We start from the raw sequence: 20,798 nt of genomic DNA, 5'->3' as shown, positions 1-20,798 counted from the left end.
ACAGGTCTCGGGTATTTATCTGCACAGTGGGAAACGGTAATTTGCGCATGCTGAAAGGGCAACTTTGATTGGAAGCTCACAGACACCTTCTAAGAATGCTGACATTTCAAATGTTTTTCCGTGACCCTTAATGTTTATCTGCAAGTACGGAGGTCTTTTGATTCCACACCTATCTAGCTTCAAAAAGTATACTTCTTTCCACCATTCAGCAAGTATTTACAGAGTGCTCCTATATACCAGGACTAGACTATATATATTACACTAGATACTAAGTGAATAAAGGCCTTTGGGGGGCTTACCGAATAGTGGAGGAAAGAGTAAAACAAAAACAACAAAAAGCAAGAATCAGTAAACAAATGACTGCATAACGCAAAGTGCTAGAAGGAAACAAATGGGGTGGTGGCACACCTCTTCAGACAAAATAGTAAGGAAGGTCACAGGCAATGTGACATTTAAGCTGGAGTCTACAGAAGGACAAAGTGAAACCAAAGAAAGAGCTGGGGGAAGAGCATTTCAGGCAAAGGTGACAGCCTGCACACTGGCTGAGGGTGGGAAAGAAGTCGGCAGCTTAGAGGAATTGAGAAGAGGCCCAGGTGGCTGAGCCTGGGGAATGAGGGGGATGAAGTGAGGGGGAATGGTGAGGAGCTAAGGAAGGGCCAGGTCAACTTTGCAGGGCCTTAGGAACCAAGAGAAGGAACTGGAATTCGGATTTTATTCAAAATGCAGTGGAAAGCCAGTGAAAAGAAGTAATAGAAAAATATGACCCAGTTTAGATGTGTAAGAGATCATCTAGCTGCCATGTAGCAATGGGATTGGAGGGAATTATAGACGATTTAGGAAGATCAGCTACCAGAGGAAGGAGAAGGTGATGACTTAGAAGTCCCATGAGACGTCTACTCAGTCCCCAAATACATGAAACTAGGGGTCTGAGGAGAGGTTTGGGGAAGAGATACAAATGTGGAAGTCCTCAGGATACTTGCTTTTTAAAGGAATTGGAAACTCTAATGAACTCTAATAGTTAGAGGTCAAATAGAAAAAAGGAGCCAAAGAAGTAGGGAAAAAGAAAGCGGGATGTCACAGAAGCTCAAAGAGAAGAGAGTTTCAAGAAAGAGCAAGCAGCCAACAACATTTACTGCTGCTAGAAGGTTGAGTAAGATGCAGATGGAAAAATATCCACTGAAGGTCATTGGGGACCTTGACAACCGCAGTTTCAATGACATGACGGGGGCAGAGATCAGATGGGAAGGGGTTGAAAAGTGAAAAGGTTAGCTTCCTATGAAACCCAATGGATTGCATCCACCCATTTATGACTCCTTCCTCCCCAAACTTTGTCAGAAGGATAGTAGATGAGAGAGAGTAACACATTTTTAGAAGATGGAAACCGAATGGAGATACAGCAAGTGAATTAGCAAAGTCCATAGAGGAAGTTGAAACTAAGTGACGGCAGAGGGCATAGCAAAGAAGTGAGTTAATACACACTGTGGAACTCTAACAGCCTCACACTTGGAGATGACAGGTACAGTGGAAGGCTGGTAGTGAGGCTCAGGGCTGAAAACAAGAAGCCTGGGTGAAAGCTTGGGTACAGAGTGGTTGGAGTTTCCTGGATCACCTGCATAACCTCACACACTCATGTGACCATCCCTTCCTGACCAGAGGTTTCTTCAGAGCAAAAGTGAACCAAAAAGCTCTGGATTCTGGGACACCAGGAATAGTAGAAAGTGGGTATAGTGAGATGCTGAATGAGGAAAAACAGGGGTTCAGTGAGAGACTGCAGTGCCAGCGGGAAGATCTCAGTCCCTTCCCCAATCCTGCTCTCTGAATGCCAACAGCCAAGTGTTCACCTCTCTAGAGAAACTCACCTATAAATACTGGCATTTGGGAGTTTCCAAACAAAAAGAGAGCTCATCACTTAATCATCCAAGTCAAGCACCAGCTAACAAGACCCATCTCTGTAGGTAGTTTCTAGTCAGATTTGAGTACCTTTCTTGCAGGTTTTGTGGGCCCTAGAGCTTAATATTTTGGGCACACCCACTTTAAGAAAGAGAAGAGCCCACAGAGACAAGTTTTATTGGCTTCATAGTAAATCTGCCTCCACTTCCTTGTAAATGTGAACAGAAAGCCAAATTTTCATTAGACCGTTAAGTCACTCAGGGAAAAGATAAAAACACTGAAAACTAAGTATATCATAAATATCCTAAAATTTATAAGAGAATTACTGCATCTATAAAACAAGAACAGAATGCTACTTAAAAAAAAATAATCAGAGAGAAGAATGAAGAGAGTTTGGAGATTAAAAATATGAGAGCTAAAATTAAAATTCAATAGAAGAGTTGGATCAAAAAGTAAAGAGTTTTTCAAATAAACAGACCAAAAATACAAAGAGAAAGACACCAGGAGAGAAAAGTTAAGAAAATCGGAGGATCGACCCAAGTAACAGCAGTCCCAGAAGAGAACAGAGAAAGAGATGGAAGAAAAACAGGTGAGGACTGTGCAGGAAACAATTCCCAGAATTGAAGGACATGAGTCTCTAGATTGAAAGGGACCCTGATTGTCCAATACAATTAATGACAAAAGATTTTCACTAATGCACACAACTGTGAAATTTCACAATGTTAGGAATAAAGAGAAGAACTTGAGAGTTTCCAGGAAAAAAAATACAATAGAGTCAGGAATCAAAAGGGCATCAGTCTTCTACAAAGAAATCCTGGATGCTAGAAGTCGTTTGGAGGAATGCATTCTGAGGGAAAATGATCATCATCCTAGAATTCTATATCCAGCCAAACTATCAAACAAGTGTAAGGAAGAATACAGGACACTTCTGGTTTGGGACACTCTCAAAAAAGTTCCTCCCATGTACCCTTTCTTAGAAAGCTACTAGAAGATGTGCTTCCGCAAAATGAGGGAGAAGGAACAAGAAAGAGGAGGGTGTGTACTCAGGAAATGAGATCCAATGCAGGCAGAGGCCAAAGAAATGCCCAGAATGATGAAAAAGGAAGTCTCAGGGCACAATGGATAGCAAAGCTATACAGAGCAACCAGTTCAGATTAAAGGAGAATGAGGGAGGGTGTCAGAAAGAAGATATCCAGGAAAACACGCAAACTGAAAGAATGTTTGAAACTGTGTTTGGGAAAAACCTTGGTAAGTGTGTGACAAATATTTGGAAAAACTTAGTGACATGCACATAGAAAACGAAGCATATGAAACAAAGTCAATTATTAACTCCTGTAAAAAAAAAAAAGCCAAAGGAAACATAATCATAAAATGACACCTGGCTCAGCAGTAAATGTTTATATAATCATATTACATCATATCATTGTAATCACAATATAAACAGTAGCAATTGAATTAACCAAAATTTTGTAATATAATTATATCGAGAGGATGGATGGAGGGGGAGTGAGGAAGTTATAGGAGAGCCAAATCCTCAACCACCAGGACAGGAAGTCAATGATGTCTAAAATTGCTGAATCCAAACTAGCAGTATAAGCATACTATTTTAAAATACAGAGGATCACGTAGGACGAAACAGTTGAAAGGACTGAAATTGCCACAGAGGAGTAGGATTGGGAGAGGAGAGGGGTGGGTCAAGCTTTTAGGTATCAATCTGATTTAAGTATATGCATGCATTTGTTTAATAAAAGTAAGTTTTGACTTTTAAAAATGGTAGACAAGTAGTGAAGAATTGGAAACAGTATGTTTAATTCAATCTCTTCATCTTCACCTGGCTCATTTGTCCTTGTCCTTCAGGCCCGAGAAGCCTTTCCTGACCACCCTCCCCACATTAGGCTAGATGTCCTACTGTGTGCTGCCACAGCACCCTGCATTTTCCACGGCGTGCACCTTGTTATATTTGACTCTGTTTGCTAAATTGCTTTTTTCCATGTCCATACTGTGAGTTCCCTGTGGGAAGGGACTGCATCTGCGCTGCTCGGCACTGCGACTTCAGTGCCTAACACATTACCAGGGAAAGGAGAAAAATAAATACGTTTACCTTCCTTTCTGTCCACAAAGACTCTTCTCGTCTGGGAAATAAACTGATTTGATATTGCCTTCCTAACCTCGTCCACTGAAGCAGCCATTTTCCAAGGAAAGTAGCTCTTTACTGATGGCTTTGATGGACCTTGAGGAAGTGTCCAGGGAAAGAACCCCTATCAATACAAACACAAGTTTCAAGAAAATTCACATGGGTTCCCCTAACAGAGTGAAGAATATGCGTGTTTGTGTGAACATTTTCTTTTTGAGTCCTTTACACCCAGGGACCACTCTGCAGTTGCAGTGTATGCAGGAGCCTGTCCACAGGAGCCATCAGTTTACCCAGCTGTAACCAGGGTACTTGGTCATTTCTTTAACTTTTCATGTAGACGACAAGAGAATGTGTTTGTGAAATCCAAAGAGTTGTGCCTCCCATCAGAAATCTCCGGACAAGACGAGAAGAGGAGAAGACCCATTTGAGTTCTAGCTCTGGCTACACACGCCCGAGAACAGAGAGAGCTGTGCTTCCCCTCAGAGCCCCGGGCCCTGAGAGACACCCTGGGTCACACGCAGAGGCCTCAGCAGCGTCCTGTAGGGTGGGGAGGGTGGGCCTTCTCTCCTCTTCACCTCCAAGGAGATGTTATGATTATCAAACTTGAACCCTCCAACACCTCTTTCCATCTTCTCTCTCCCTCAGGACCTTACTTCCTATTTCCCTGAGAAGATTGCTTCTTTTAAGCATCCTTGATCTCTTAATGGTGAAGTGCCCCAAGGTTTGATCCTCAAAGCTCTTCTATTTTCTAGCTTGATGATCTCATCCGGGCTCATTTTATTTCAACCACATCAGATGACTCCCAAATTTATCTTCAGCTTAGACTTCTCCTCTCAACTTAGATCCATATATGCAACTGGCTTCCTAAGATCTCCTATTGAAAGTTTACTGAAGACACCTCCAACGTCACATGCCCACAGAGCTGAATTCTTGAGAGTCCTACTAAGTCTAGAGTATTCCACATTTCAGTTAATGGCCACTCTCCTTCTAACTGTTTAGACCTAAATCCCTGGAGTGTTCCTTAGTCCATCTCTTTGCTTCACATCCCACATTCTAGACATCAGGAAACCTTATTTACCTACAAAATATATCCAGAGTCTGACCACTTATTCTTCCTACTGCTAACACCCTAGTCTAACACTAAAGCCGCCATCATTTATCTCCTAGATTATTGCGATAGGCTCCCGTCTAGTATCTCTGCTGCCATCTTTACTCTCTTGCAGTCTACTCTCAGCCGGGCTGATCCTCTTAAAACATCATCATGTGATTCCTCTTCTCAAAAGCCTGCAATGGCTCCTCATTTCTTTTATAGTAAAAGTCATAAAAGTCATAGTTCTTGGGGCCAGCCTCGTGCCTGTGTGGTTAGATCCATGTACTCCACTTTGGTGGCCTGGGTACATGGGTTCAGATCCCAGGTGTAGACTCCACTCATCAGCCATCCAACTGAATCAGCTGCAGGGGCTCACGAGCACTGGTCAAGTCCTGACCTGCCTCCAGCCCGTTTCCACCCAACTGCCCACACCTTGACGTGTTACAGTTGCTGCAGACATCAGCCCTCGTTTTCCACTGCTCTTTCTCTGCAGGAGCCCCAAACCACCAGCCCGCATTTGAACTCCCAGGGCGATACTCCTCCTCTGTTCCTTAGTGGCAGATCCTCCCTGTTAGCAGAGTGGGAGCACCATGCTAGTGTCATCCCAGTCCAGGCCCTGAGCCACCCTCAAAACTGTTTAACAGAAAACAAAATAAATGGCAGAAATAAAGGCCTCAGGAGAGCAAACAAGGCAGCACACCCTCAACTCAGGCTGACAGGAAGGTCACTTGTGTGCTGGGAGGGTCTGCAGTCTGGCATGGGAGCACTCATTGGCTGAGAGTGCACAGGGCAGTCAGCCACTCCAGCTCTCATTGGCTGAGAGAGCACAGAACACCTTACCACACTGGCTCTCATTGGCTGAGAGAGCACAGAACACCTTACCACACTGGCTCTCATTGGCTGAGAGCCTTCAATAACAAAGGGAAAATAAATGCTGTGTGTGTGTATGTGTATGTATCTGTACACATATACAATATAATATTGTAACTGACTATTTTACATTAACCTTAAAATCTTAAAGAAAATATTTAAGAGGTAAATAGATTATAATGAATGGGTGCCGTGAGGAACCAAATTAAATGGGGTATGAGTGTTTGTTCTAATGACCCCAAAGTCTGGGTCTACAGCTCACCTCTTCCACACGAGCTCCAGGTCTGTATAGTCAACTGCCTGTTGAACATATCCTCAACCAACATGTTTTCAACTGAACTCACATTTTCCCCTATGCCCTTCCTCACCAAACCTGGTCCTTTTCCATGTTCCAGCTCAGTAAACAGCATCAGCAAACATCTAGCCATCCAAGTCAAAAACAGGAACACCATCCTTCATTCTTTCTTCTTTCTTGTCTTTTACATCCTTTCAGTCATCAAATCCTGTCCATTCTACTGCCTTATTTTCTATTGAAGTCATCCAGGTGGCTCCATTCCAGGTGGCACCATTTCAGGTGGCATTCAAGTAAATGAAAGCCTTTACTACAATTAGGCATTGCCTTTTGTGATGGGAGAAGGGTATACATTGTCAAGAAAACAGAGGGAGGGTCAGTTACATCCATCCAGAGGAGAAGGAAATTAGCGATGGATCTCTTTAAGCTGAGCTTTGAAGAATCCATGAGTTTTCTCGTTGCACAGGAGAAGGGCATACTAGATAAAGTCCACAAAATGATAAAAGGTCTGTTGGCTTGAGAATGCATAATATCAAACACAAATACTTGCATATGCCTGTTCATAGCAGCATTATTCTTAATAGCCAAAAGGTGAAAACCAACCAAATGTCCATCAATGGATAAACAAATTGTGGTATATACTTACAATAGAATATTATTCAACAATAAAAAGGAATGAAGTACTGATAGATGCTACAATGTGCGTGAACATCAAAAACATTATGCTAAGGGAAAGAAGCCAGACACAAAAGGTCACATATTGTATGATTCCACATATAAAGTGTTCAGAATAGGTCATCCATAGAGATAGAAAGCAGACTGGTAGTTGCCAGAGGCTAAGGAAGAGGGAAACAGGAAGTAATTTCTTAATAGCTGTAGGGCTTCCTTTTGGGATGATGGAAATATTTTGGAATGAGATAGAGGTGGTGGCTGCCAAACATGATGAATGTACTAATTGCCAGTGAATTGTTCATGTTAAAGTGGTTAATTTTATGCTATGTGAATTTCACTTTGAGTTTTAAAAATTTTAAACGAATTTAGGGGATAAGGGAGAGGTAGTTAGAAACAAAAGTGAGGTGAGCAAAAAAAACAGTCTAAGAAGGACCATTAACTGTAGATGATGAAGGATCTTCTGGATATATTCAAACTCTAGTTCTTATGGATTATTGATACAGTATTAAATTCAACAGATATGTAGATGTCATCTTACTTGAGTGGGGTAATATTTGTGGCTCCCAATTCCTCTTGAAGTGCCAGTTCTCATCAAATCTTCTCTGGAATATGCTTTCCAGACATACTCATCATTGTACTGTGTCTGGTTGGGAATAGGATCACTAAGTGAATACGTATATCCTAATCTTCTGATACTTTTCTGACTACAAGAAAAGATATTGGAAATTAGAGTAAGAGGTTAAATACCAAATCTCACAGTTGTACATACGTCAAATAATTTTACTCATTACATTCTTCTAAAGATTGGCTGGCTTAAGACTTGATGCCAGAAATCATGTAATTTCCAGATTCCCCTGAAAAGAAACAATCCTGTATCTTAGGATGGCTCTTAGCAAAAGTATGGGAGACTTAAAATGAAATTTAAAAGAATAACAATCTGAAATTCATTAATTTTTTTAATTAATTTTTGAAAGAGCTGAGCACTGTCCTGTATAAACAGTACTTCAGTGTAACCACACAGTCGGTGAAGAAAAGTTTCTCTCTACAGAAGTAAAGAAAGAATTAGGATAGCATTGGTTTGCAAGTCCCTAAAGAAAGAATGCATCAAGGTAATGATCAACAGTTCCCACTCACAGCTCGAAGTGGGACCACCAGATATCATGTGCTCAGGATGGACATACACAGCACCACCCATTAAATATTTTTGCCAAAATACCCAAGATGAATCAGATGAAGTCTTTGGAATGTCAGATTATGGGAAATACACGAAAAGAGAAATATTTTAAATGACATGATGGGGATGAAATCAGAACAATGATCTGTTTCTTCAACAAAGAAATTCTCAGGAAAAAAAAAAAAAAGAGGGGAACATGTAGTTTAAATGAAGTAAGAGATAAAATAACCAAATGCAGTGGGTAGACATTGTTTGGATCCAATTTCGCACCAGTTGGTGGGTTTTTAGTTATAAGACAATTGGGAAGACTTCTTCATTGCTGATTGGCAGTATTTGATATTAAGGAATTTTCTTAGGTGAGATCATGGCATCGTTACGTTTTTGTTTTTTTTTTTAAAGATTTTATTTTTTCCTTTTTCTCCCCAAAGCCCCCCGGTACATAGTTGTATATTTCTTTGTGGGTCCTTCTAGTTGTGGCATGTGGGACGCTGCCTCAGCGTGGTCTGACGAGCAGCGCCATGTCCGCGCCCAGGATTCGAACCAATGAAACACTGGGCCGCTTGCAGCGGAGCGCGCGAACTTAACCACTCGGCCACGGGGCCAACCCCATCATCGTTACGTATTTTTAAAGAGTCTTTATCACTTAAAGATAAGGAAAAAGCAGTTAGAATTGAAATAATGCATAATGCCTGGAATTTGTTTCAACATCGTCCAATGGGAAGGCTGGTGCAGCCTACGGCAAACAAGTGCCTAAAAGTGTTGATTATCGAAGCTGAGTGATACCTGGAGATTCACTGTATATTCCTTTGTGTATACCTAAAATATTTAATATTGGCTTTTTTAAAAAAGAGGGCTGGGTTAGATGCAGGTTATGTATGTAAGAGTCTACCAACCATCTGGAAAGTGGGATCCATCTGACTGATGGACTATTTTACTTGCCATTCAGGGTCAAGTGGGACTGAGGTCCTAAATCAAACTGAATAATCAAAGGTACATGAAGATTTTCCAAAGGGACCGCAGCACAGAGAGCTTTAAAGGAATTGACTTTCGTGTCTCCGTTCCTCAGTACACTTTCCTATCATGTGCCTGCCTGAGAACAAGCCATCTGCTCATCCTTTCCTCCCACGGCCCTTCCTCCCCTCCCCACTTCACCACAAGATCTTACTAAGGTGCAGCACACCTCGGAGTGTAAGCCTCCGACCGTGAGGCGGTGCCCAGCGGAGGGAAACCTTGTTATAGTGATGCAGGGGAAGCCGACTTGTAATCCAACCTCCATACACTTGCCGGGGCGTCTCATGCACGCTCCTGACAGAGAGAAGGAGGCGCCGTAACCAGAGCGTTTCGGCCTGCGTGGCGATGTTCTGAATTTAGCTACATTGTACAGTGGCATGGCTGAGAGTAACGTCCAGTTTTTCATCCGCTAACAATCATAAAATGTTCACCCCTCTTTAGAGAGAAGCCTCTTGAGAGGAGCACAGAGACTAGAGAAGGCTTCAGTTGGCTCTTTTGCCCACATTTAGAGGTAAGCATTTTTTCAGCTTTTTTTAATCCCTAAGAGATGTCATTAACTGCAAAGAAAAGCATCTCTGAGTAGATGAAGCAGTACAGAGTGGAGATGCTGATTCTTCTCAATATAACTGGGATCCTTTCAGAAACTACCAAATTTTTAAAGATTCACTGGATAAAACTGGTACATAAAAATGTTGCGATTTTTTTTTTCAGATTTTGTATTCATCATTTAATCAGGTATTTAAATCTTATTTTTTAACCATATCATATTGTGAAATATTTACTCCAATACAGCTGGTCCTCATTTTATTTTATGTTGTAAAATATTAACAATACATGGAAGTATATACTGGCTTGCCAGACCAATTAATTCCTACCATATGTAACTTTCTCTTTCAGTAAATTCATAGCAAATGCTTGATCTGGTGTCTAAAGAAGTCAATGAAACTGTTTCTGATTTTTATACTTAATTATTATTTAATTATTTGCAAAAGTCAAGCACCAGAGTTCTACATACATGAGAACATATTTAACCAAGGAACATCATATTTTTTTATCCTACTCCTCACTTCACAGATAACTTACCCGTTTAGCTACACATTTCATTGCATTTTTTTTAAGTTGAGGTTATGACAGTTTACAACTTTGTGAAATTTCAGTTGTACATTATTATTTGTCAGTCGTATTACAGGTACACCCCTTCACCGTGTGTGCCCACTCCCCATCCCACTTTCCCCTGGTAACCACTAATCTTTTCTCATTGTCCATGTGTTTGTTTATCTTCCACATATGAGTGAAGTCATACAGGGTTTGTCTTTCTCTATCTGGCTTATTTCGCTTAACATAATACCCTCAAGGTCCATCCATTTTGCTGTGAATGAGACAATGTTATCCTTTTTTATGGCTGAGTAGTATTCCATCGTATATACATGCCACATCTTCTTTATCCAGTCATCAGTCAGTGGGAACTTAAGTTGCTTCCACATCTTGACTATTGTGAACAATGCTTCACTGCATTATTTTTATTACTTGGATATAATTGATTTATTAGACCTGAATCTTTTTATATTTCCCTGTCTACTTTTAATAATCTTCTCTAAAATATGCATTCTGTAATTTATCAAGTTTTCGTAATATGCCTTAAAACATATGTTAACATTTATTTGAACTAGAAGTGCAGTCAGATTTTATTTTGACAAGAAGTAACCTAATTTTGCTTTTTGGCTTGACAAGGACTGATTTTACCAACTAGGTAAACATGGTGTAAATTGTATGAGTTAAATTTTCAGCTCCACGATTTTGATAAAAATATATTTAAATTATGTGATGATAAAAACCTTTTATTTTAAAAAAAGATTGCATTGGAAAACACTTATTGAAATTAATGTTCCTACTTGCTAAGTTCTTTTTGAGTATATAATATTAAACAAATTTCCTCTAAGTGAAAGAGTAACAGATGTAATTTAATAGTCATTTGTTAAGACATGCCTTTTCAGTATACTTCTCAGAAAATGAGAGTGAATAACTCAATAACTGGATGACAAATCATCTAATTATTTTCTTTCAATAAAATTGAAGGAGTACACAACCAAGTTGTTAGTCAATCAATCATTAAAAGTCATCGTGTGATTTTTGGCATGTAACTCAGACAGAGTTCAGAGAACTGAATGGCAATGCTACACTAAGACTGCTTTCATTCACGTCTGCTTATTATGTGAACTAAGTTTCTCAACACTACATCTATAAATTGGAAAAAAAAAGCAGAAAAAAATTGATGCTGAATGCAGTCTTATTTCAAAAAGATAACACTCAAAACTAGATACATAAACTAATTGAAAACAAAACCTCCCCATTTATCTCATTAAGATGCAGTTCCAAAAAATACTTTTCATATTTAGTAATTATTAACATTTGTAATGTGTTTATTGCTTTGAGCAATTGCATACTAAAAACAATTGTCATAACTCAATACTTAGGGCCTAATGTTTAAAAATTAATTTCAATTAATATACTAAAGTTGTTGCAAAGAAGTATAATGCAGTGATCAATAAACTGCTTTCAAACACAAAATATATTACAGCAGGGTAAAATTCTATGGAGGAAGTGGGGTAGAAATAAGAGTTCAAAAAGGAAAAGGGATGAAATCAATCGTCTATTAAAGAGCTTGTGTGTGTATTTTTTAAAAGATGACAGGGTGTGTGAATTTGCTAAGATGTTTAGATTACCCATTGAATATATTCAAAGGCATGACAACAGTTTTATTTTAAAATGTCAATATTTAGGATGGGCTGGAAGTTTTATTTTTTGCAACTATGTAAATTTATGATGGAAAGTTTTCTGTAAACTTAAAAATTATGTGAATTTGAAGGCCACTGACCTACACTCTGTTAGTATCCATTTGTTTTTGGCTTTCATCCCAAATGTTTCTTCTCCAGACAACTGTTACAGTCTGGGAAGCTGGCATAATCATTGCTGTCAGATGATAAATCTCCAAGTTAAGGACATAACGTGACTCAGTGGGACAGCCAATAACTCGGAAATCAGGAGTCTTGCAGCCCTGCACTTTTTGGAAGTATGTCATATATAATGCTGGGGGGAAATGAATGAAAATTTTTTGAGTAATTTCTTGGTGCTAGTCACTGTACTAGTCTTTCATTCTGTCCTCAGAACAACCACCAACCATAAGACTGAGCCACAGATGGCTTGTCACTTGCCTGGCAGAGACAATAAGGATTAGAGCAGGAGCTGGGTTAGAACCCATTTCCGCCTGACTCCACAGCCACAGTCTTGCCAATACTCCATTTGACTTCTCAACAATTTGAACTCTTAAGGTGAAAGGATCCTCTCTACTGGAAACAATTTACAGAGTAAAGACAGTCATGGGAAGGTTCTCCATGCTGACTTCTCCCCCTACCATTGATGCAATGAAAGATGACAGGGCTTTCCTAACGCCACTCTCAACTACCCACCATGAGCCTAGAGAAGCAGGTGAGGGATAGAAATGCCCACCACCCTCAGGTCAGGCGGAGTTGGAGGAGAAGGTGCAAGCCAACATTGCTTTAGGAAGCAATAACTGGAGGAGTGGAGGTAAGGTCAGGGACTGTGGCTTCCTCAGCTTACAAGACGGGTGTTGATGATGGAAGTGCCCACAATTCTTCGTTCATCCATTCATTCAATTGTCATTCCCTACTGGAGATCAGGTAATGGATTCAGTTCATACTTAGTGTTTAGGTAGCACAATTCTATGAACCTATATATTGGCTCTATTGTAAACTACGACACACAGTGACTTTGTAAAGGATCCATGTGTCAGTTTTCTTAGTCTTCCTGCTGGAGGTTTGGACACTGTTTGAAGAGGGGAGCCCTCTCTGACACCTGGAGGAGACCTGTGCATGCAACGGCTCCTACCCGAGTGCATTTTCATAAGCTTTCTCTGATTACTCTTTCCATTTGTTTTGAATTCTGAATAACAGTAGACAAGTGAACAACTTAAGGTGTGTATCTCAGTGTGGCTCCAGTAGGGACGTACCGAATTAAAGCGGGTGCTGCTCCTGTCTTAGGTGTGAACGCAGTCTTCATCGTGGTCGCGTAGGAGTCCCAGCTGGTGTTGCCTGCTGGGAGTACAATAAAGCAGTTTTAAATGTGTCAAACCAGCATATCTTGATCGAATGTTGCTTTAAATAATTAAATAATTGTGTAACAGAAAAGCATTTTGGATAGCAATTTAGAGTTTAAAGGAATAAAGTCCAACTTGTAGCCTCTACTAAAAGGGGAAACTCAATTTAATTATCTGAGTTTCCCCCCCAAATAAAAATAGGTCTATTGTTTTTCTTGAGAATTCATAATGCTATTTTAAAGAGTTCAGCAATACATAAAGATATAAAGCAGAAAGTTCATTTGAAATTCTATCATCTTAAGATGCTGTTACAGTTTCAGACACCAACTTTTCATGCATCATTATTAGATAGACTTGTAAACACATGAAATGATTTCACAAAGGGCTCCTAAGTTACATGTCAGGTTTTCTCCTGGACACCTTCTCCTTGCTCCTTCCTCTCTCTGCCCTGTATCACTCTCCCCGCCACCCCTCCTCCCAGGCAGCCTATGTTAACAATTGTGCCTATTCTTTTCCAGACTTTTATACTTGCTGATATAATCGGATACAGGTTTATCTATACAGATATAAATACATTGACATATTGGGTTTTAGTTCCTTCCATTTTGTTTAACAAAAATGGGCTCATATTATACAAAGTGTCCTTTTTCCTGTCACTTAGAGTTGTCTGGGAAACCCCTCGGACTCATCTGGTGTAGCTCTAATTCATTGTTTGTAACGACTGCACGATTCTGTAGTGTAGATGTTACTTCAAGCTATGAGAGCAGGTGAGATCAACAAGGAAGGGAGCATAGTTAGCGGAGGCGAAGTCCGAAGGCTGAAGCCTGGGGCACCCCAATACCAAGAGGCGATGCGGAGGACCAGGGAAGGAGGCTGAGGAGAGCAGTCAATGAGGTGAGAGGAAACCAGGAGCATGTGTGTCCTGAAAGCCAAAGGGAGGAGATGCTCCCAGGAGGAGGGAGGGGCCACCTATGGCAACGCTGCTGGGGGTCCCGGAGGATGAACACTGAGAATCAGCCATTGGGCAGACACAACAACAGACTTTATCCGCCCCAACATGCCATTGTCAACAAAGTGCCACCAAACTTCTTGGGGATATATTTTAAATTTAATTCAATCATTCTCTCATTTTTCATATCTGGGCAGTTACCTGTGGCTTTTCACATTTCACTAGAATCTGGGTTGAAATGATCCCTTTAATGTTTGAATAAACTGCTGGATGGGGTCCATCGCCTCCCCTCTAGAACACTGCAGCCACCTCATTGCCTGAGTTTGTTCCTGCTCAGGCATCCTGAATACAAGTGCTGTGAAGTATCTTTCTCAAATGCATCTTGAATTTCCAAAGAGTCTTAAGATCTCTAGGCCACTGCTCAGTATATAGAGCCTGACCCAACATTTCGTTTTTGCCATCTGTGTACTTCCTGCTGTTCATCTCCCTGTCTCTCCCAACTAGGTCTTGTTTTTAATTTAAGAGAACCTTGGACCCAGCCATGCAGTTGGATCTGCTCGTCTGTGGCTGTTTACCGGCTGCCTCCCACTGGTTGTGTTTCACCTCCACCTCAAGCCATCTCCAGTCTAACCAAAGCCTCAGCCCCTGCACGTTGCTCTCTGTGCTCTACTTACGCAGACTCCTGGTGTCTACGCTCTGATCCCACTCTACGAGAAATGACATTATCCTTGATACCCCTGCTTAGTGGGAATCACTTTAAGCTTTAAAGCTTTTTATCCCAATAGCAGAAATAAATGTCCTTTCTAAAGAGAATTTCAAGCAGTGACAAGTAAGTGGGAAGAAATTGTGAGGCAGTGCTGCTCTTAAAAGAAGCCTTCATTTAACCTGATTTAACCTGTGTTTGACTCTTGGAAGAATCAGGAAGGATCCACTGCACAGAGACTGCACATCACTTCCCTCTCTTTTTCCTAAGGCAAACAGCACTGACCTAGGCTGGCTCACTTTCCTGTTAGGTGCAGACATGTCTCCAAAACCCTGGCAAAACAGCACTCCAGGCAGCATCTCCCATGGCAGAGAGCAAGATGCACCTCTGGGTGTCCCTGTCTGTGGTCTTTCCCCGTCTGAGGACAGGCTGGGGCTGGCAGCCTTCTGTTGCGAAGAGCCTATTCCAGAAGGTGGCAGGTGCAGGAGCGGCATGCCCGGCTGCTTCTAGGGCCTGAGACCAAGCGTACCCCCTCTCCCTAAGTCTAACGCACTGGGATGGCTAAAATGATGCACACTCCATTTCCAGCACATCTCTCTTGAATTTAGTGTTTAATGGTTTTTCCTAGAATTCTTTTTGTCAGAACTGTATTTATATGCTTTTTACTTCCATTGACAAAGCTTCCAAAAATAACATGCTGTTAGAATTAATCCTCTTCATTAACATAAATATTAATTTTAAATTTATAATCTTAATATTCTAAAAATCTGCTTCCAGTGTGTGTCGCTGCTTTCTTTTGCCTTTATTCTTGGTATGTAAGTATCTCAGGGTCTTTCTCTGTAACTGCCTGATAATCTCTCCTGTGATTCTGTCTTCCTGACTGTTTTTCCTTTTCTCATTCTCTGTTCACTTAACAGTAAACCCTGAATTCCACCCCTCCGTGGGCCAAGCCCCGTGCTAGGCAGTGGGACATAGAGACCCTGTCCAATATATCAAATATCCAATGAGCACAAGTTTACAGATGGGCTGATGTCCTGTGTGTCATAGCAAGACCGAGGAGGTGTGATTCTCACTGCTTAGATGAGAGGAGGGCCAGCAAGGTGGGGTCCAGGAGGAACTTCATAGAATAGCTGGTATCTGAGCTGGGACTTAATTTAGTAGGACTTTACGGGGAAGCGCAGGACGACATGGAGGGAAGCACTTTGCTGAGGACGTAGTGTGGGATTTGAAAGTCTGAGAGGCAACAAGCGGCCCAGTGTGAGGGAAGGGAGGGAGAAACGGCTGACCACAGGTCGGTGAAGCCTTGTGTCCTGTGCTACAAGCTTGAGCTTTATTCTGCTAACCTTGGTGACCCCCGGAGGCATTCACAATTGTGAAAACTCATTATAAAGTTTTGAGAATATTATAAAATAGAAGCTAACGTGTATACTATATTACACTTTACAAAGTATTTCCACATATGTTATCTCATCTTATTCTCAAAATACTCTGACAGATAAGGCAGGTATTAATAGTAGCTAATAATTCTAACTTCACATTGTTGTCGTGAGGATTAAAGGAAAGGATAAATTTAAAGCATTTATAGTAGGCTGAGTGGGACCCCGAAAGACATGTCCATGTCCTAATCCCAGAAGCTGTGAATGGGACCTTATTTGGACAAAGGGTCTTTGCAGATGCAGGTGAGGATCTTGAGATGAGGAGACCACACTGGATTCTCCAGTGGGCCCTAAATTTAATTTTAACGTCCTTATAAGAGATTAGAGGTGGAGGGAGATTGAACAAAGAAGAGGAGAAGTGACATGACCATGGAGACGGAGACTGGAGTGATGAGGCCACAGTCAAGAATGCCGTCAGCTACCAGAAGCTGGAAGACGCAAGGAGGTCTCTCCCCCAGAGCCACCAGAGGGAGTGCAGCCATGCCAACACCTTGATGTTGGGCTTCTGGCCTCCAGAATGCGAGGAAGCAAATTTCTGTTGTTTTCAGCCACCAGGTGGCTTTGCGGTTATTTACAGCAGTCCTTGGAACGAATACAACACTTAAGCACCCCAGGCTACAGCAAGAGTTCAATAGCAGTTAGCTGATAGTAGTCATCATCAACCTCATCCTACTTTTGGACCAAAGCTGGGCAGTGACACATCAGGCCCCCCTTTTGAAGGGTGACACTGGTAGCAGTGGAGGATAGAGTAGCACAGAGTGGCTATTAGAGACCAAGATGGGATGTGAAGAGGCCAACTCACCAGGGAAGGGGAGCGTCAGAGGCAGAATCAATGAGACCTGGTGTCACTGAAGCTGCCCTCCCTCCTACTTTGTGAGGCTGGGACCCTCCTAACTGCCCCAAAGTCTAGGAGGACAAGGAGTGTAATTATGTCCATGCTGAGGTTGAGGTCCTTCTGTGACATCCAGACGGATCTGGTAGACAGTTGGATATTTTGGTCTGACGGTTAGGAGGAACCTCTGAGTTAGAGTAAAGATCAGAGAGCCGTTGGCACTTTTATATAGACGTAAAGCCCTGTGGCACGAGGCGGCCCCTTACATAGAGGATGTAAACTGAGAAGGATGAATCTTGGAGGACCCTAGCATGTCCCAGACTAGAAGAGACAGGGTGGCTAGAAAGGGGGAGGAGACTCAACAGGTGGGAGAAAGGGATTCTGGGGCAGAGGCTCTCTCCCCTCACTCTCCGCCTTGCCCTACCAACATACAGAAACTGGGTGTTTTCAATATTTTTTGTACTAATTAAGTATTTTCATTTTCTATCCTTAATTTACAAAGTAAATGGAATGAAAATACCCATTTCATTCATTCTTGTGGGACTACAATTCTAGGGAATCTGTAGTTGAACAATCCCCACTGCTCTGTAGCCACCGTGGAACCACAATTACCCAGCTAGACGGCTGCAGTGGGTTATTAGTGCCATGAGAAAAGCCAAGAAGGAGCTGACTGCACAGTAATCAGCCACAGCATCACACCTAGAGTGGCTCTCCCTGCACTGACACAAAAAGCTGAGTTGGTAAACCTGCTGCATTTGCATGCAAAATTAGTATTAATCGCGCTACATCTGTTAAATACAAAATCACTTTGAAAGAAAAATCAGCAAAGGTTAGACACGACAGCTGAATGCCACAGATCCAGCCTCTGCGACAGGCGGCTGGGGCGCGCTGCCTCTGCAGATGCACTTGGGGCTCGTTTCTCAGTGTTCTGCACCTCCCCACTCGGCTGGATCTGCTCTCTTCAGAGCTTCACGACCTCTCTTCCTTGTCTCTGGCCTTGTTCTCCTGGAAAGGCACTGCTCCTTCCTTTTTCTTGTCCTCTCCCAGCCAAGCATTTTATGGGTGTTTAAAAGCACCTGAGCGTTTTAGCGAGGGGTTTGGCAGAAAGGATGGCAAAGGGCCGGAAAGGGACAAGGTCATGAACACCCCTTCATTCTGCGTGACTCCCAGCCTCTCCTTAAATTGAGTCCCGCCCATAAGAGGAAGGCAGACACCCTGGAGGATCGAAGCAGCCTTGGCTCTGGCGTGCTCCATCTGCGGGAGAGACCCCTCCCCCGCCCCCTGCCAGCTGGGAGCGCCGCAGTCTTACTGGGCCGGATCTTGTGGCCGTCTTGAGAGGGGCCCAGAGCCTCGAGCTCAGGCTGTGCCATTCTTGCCCGAAGAGGCAGTCGCTGGTTCTCCTTCTCCACCAGGACAGGACGCCGCTGCAGGCAGCGCGGCTGCTTTGTGACGCGTCGCCATGGAGACGCGGGTCACTTCCCCGCAGTCAAACCCGGGCCACGTCTGCGGGCGTAGGGCGCTCACGCAGGCTGGCTGGGGACGGCGCGCGGAGAGCGAGATGTCTCCTACTTAACTTTCATGTATTTGTATAGTTCTTGCAATGAGCCTTCCTGAGCATTGTTTTGTGTATTTAGGAGAGGAGCAAAACGAGGAGTAGATTGAAGAGAAAGTATTGTCAGATTTTTCAACCGCAAATTTTCACCTGTTCATGACTTGCAGCTTAAGCAAATGTGGGCAAGGTTTTCATGGATCTTGCAGTAATTAGGAACCAAGCAAGAGGACAAAATCACAAGTCATTTTGTGTAAGAACTAGAACCAGAGTTTCTGAGAGAGTTTCATGCTACCAGACTGGTCATCGGGACACAGGAATTAGGAGAGGGCAGCAGGGTGAAAAGCATGCTTGGAATCAGGAGTGGGCAGGGGTGTTTGTAATTCCTTTCTCCTGACCAGGCCATGTTCCTGGCACCAACCATCGTGTTTTGTGATTGTTGATTTAATTATTCAGATTAAACCGTGTCTCTTGTCCACATGTCTGTTAGCGTTCTCACAGGATATGGAGGGTCTTTTATCTTCATGTTCTGGCACCTGCCTGGCAGCTTGACATATAGTAGATGCTTAATGATGTTGAATGCCTCCAGGTTAGGATACAGCCGTTACCCAGCTGGGTGCAAAGAGAATGCAGAAAGCATAGGGTGGAGACTGTGGGTAACATGCTTAGAAAGCAGTTACAGCCATTCCTTATCTTTTAGAGCAGTTCTGCTAACATAGGCCCTTAGGTGAACCACTGATGGAGCATGACAAAGGGGAGTTTGTCAGAGGAGACAGAATAAGCAGCAGAGGAAGGATCCCAAGTACATGGGCGTGGAATTTCTTTAAAATGAAGAGCCAAACTAGAATTTTCTGAGCGTAGATTCCTACCCACATAATGGGAATGAACATAACACATTTTAGATTCCCAAATTGTAAGGCAATGAATGGTAGGACACGTTAGAAGGCATAGACTTCTGTCAATGCTATTAAAAGGAATAAATCTAAATTAGGATTTAGTAGTGGCATCCAAATTAAGGAAAGTAACACCCAATAACAGATTACTGTCTGGAAATGGTAGAGCTAATTAGCATAGCCTAATTTAAGAGAAATATATTTTTAAAGTAAAGCAGTGAGTATGTATATAGAATTTTAAAAGTGAGTTCTTATTAATGTCTTACATTCATCTCATCTTAGGCAAGCTGTGAATTGGTGGGGTGCGCACTGAATCGAGAGCCAGATCTCTTTGTACCTTCTACCCGGGGGCCCTTGGGGTAAGGCGATAGCTTCCTTATCTGTAAAATGAGTATATAGTACCCACCTCGCTGTGCTGTAAAGATTAATAGTTTGAACGATAATTTATAAATTGTAAAGCCACACAAACCTAGGATATTGCTCTTCCGTCCCATTGCTATTCTGATCTTGATTCTTTTTATAGTCTTTCATTTCTGCTTCAAAGTGGATTTTTGGTGCGGATCCATGTTATTGTGAGCAGTACAGCACGGTTCTTGCCTCTGAATTTGAGTCACTGGTGGCAACCCCTTTCAATGATTAAGTGGAAGTTTTTTTCCTTTCTTCTGTCCCTCCACAAACACTGAGCTGGATGATAACATATTAAGGGCAATGCCTTGGGAATTATGGTAGCTTGGGGAGGTGGTGCTGGAAGAGGAAATGCCCGAGCTGAGTTCTCAAGGATGCCTGGGAGGCAACCAGGTAAAGAGGCAGAGGGGCCACAGGCCAAGCACGGGCCCAGCAGGCATGGAACAGCCCCTGTGCTCCAGAGCCCGTGAGAACGTGGTATTGCCCTGTAGTGAAGGGTGGGGGGAGGCTGAGAGACGGTGGGAGCAGAAGGCCCTGCAGCCATGCTGAGAGCTTGGAATTCACTTGAGCACAAGGAGAGTTTGCTGGAGCGGGTTCAACAACAGAGCGAAGGACTCAGATGGGAAGTCTGTAAATCCCGGCCTCTTTTTCCAGGAGTAAGAGAAGCAAGTTTCCGTATCATCTGCCAGAACAGGTTAACCATACAGAAATTAAGAGGTCTAGGTTACTATATGCCTTTCACAGAGTTTTTAATTGATCAAAAACAATTGAGAGTAGTTGTATT

At 42.4% G+C, this 20,798-nt stretch overlaps 1 protein-coding gene across 4 annotated transcripts in view; it reads right to left on the bottom strand.

Moving 5' to 3' along the window:
• TEX26 (testis expressed 26) overlaps positions 1 to 18,672 on the bottom strand; it is a 30,146-nt gene extending 11,474 nt beyond the window's left edge. Inside the window, exons 1-4 of one of the 4 annotated variants that reach the window (XM_008517647.2) lie at positions 18,477 to 18,672; positions 13,161 to 13,245; positions 7,487 to 7,652; positions 3,992 to 4,148 (exon numbers count right to left, since the gene is read on the bottom strand). In XM_008517647.2, coding sequence (XP_008515869.1) covers positions 3,992 to 4,148; positions 7,487 to 7,652; positions 13,161 to 13,245; positions 18,477 to 18,537 — 469 coding nt within the window. In that variant the 5' untranslated portion in view covers positions 18,538 to 18,672. The remainder of the gene's footprint in view (positions 1 to 3,991; positions 4,149 to 7,486; positions 7,653 to 13,160; positions 13,246 to 18,476) is intronic. The other 3 variants (XM_070578738.1, XM_070578740.1, XM_070578739.1) reach the window with 3 other exon arrangements.
• Between the last annotated feature and the right edge of the window lie 2,126 nt (positions 18,673 to 20,798).

This window comes from Equus przewalskii, chromosome 16, assembly GCF_037783145.1.
Source record: "Equus przewalskii isolate Varuska chromosome 16, EquPr2, whole genome shotgun sequence".
Lineage (NCBI taxonomy): Eukaryota > Metazoa > Chordata > Mammalia > Perissodactyla > Equidae > Equus > Equus przewalskii.
Note: the sequence above shows the minus strand (reverse complement) of the source record. Positions and strands in the feature narration are given on the sequence as shown.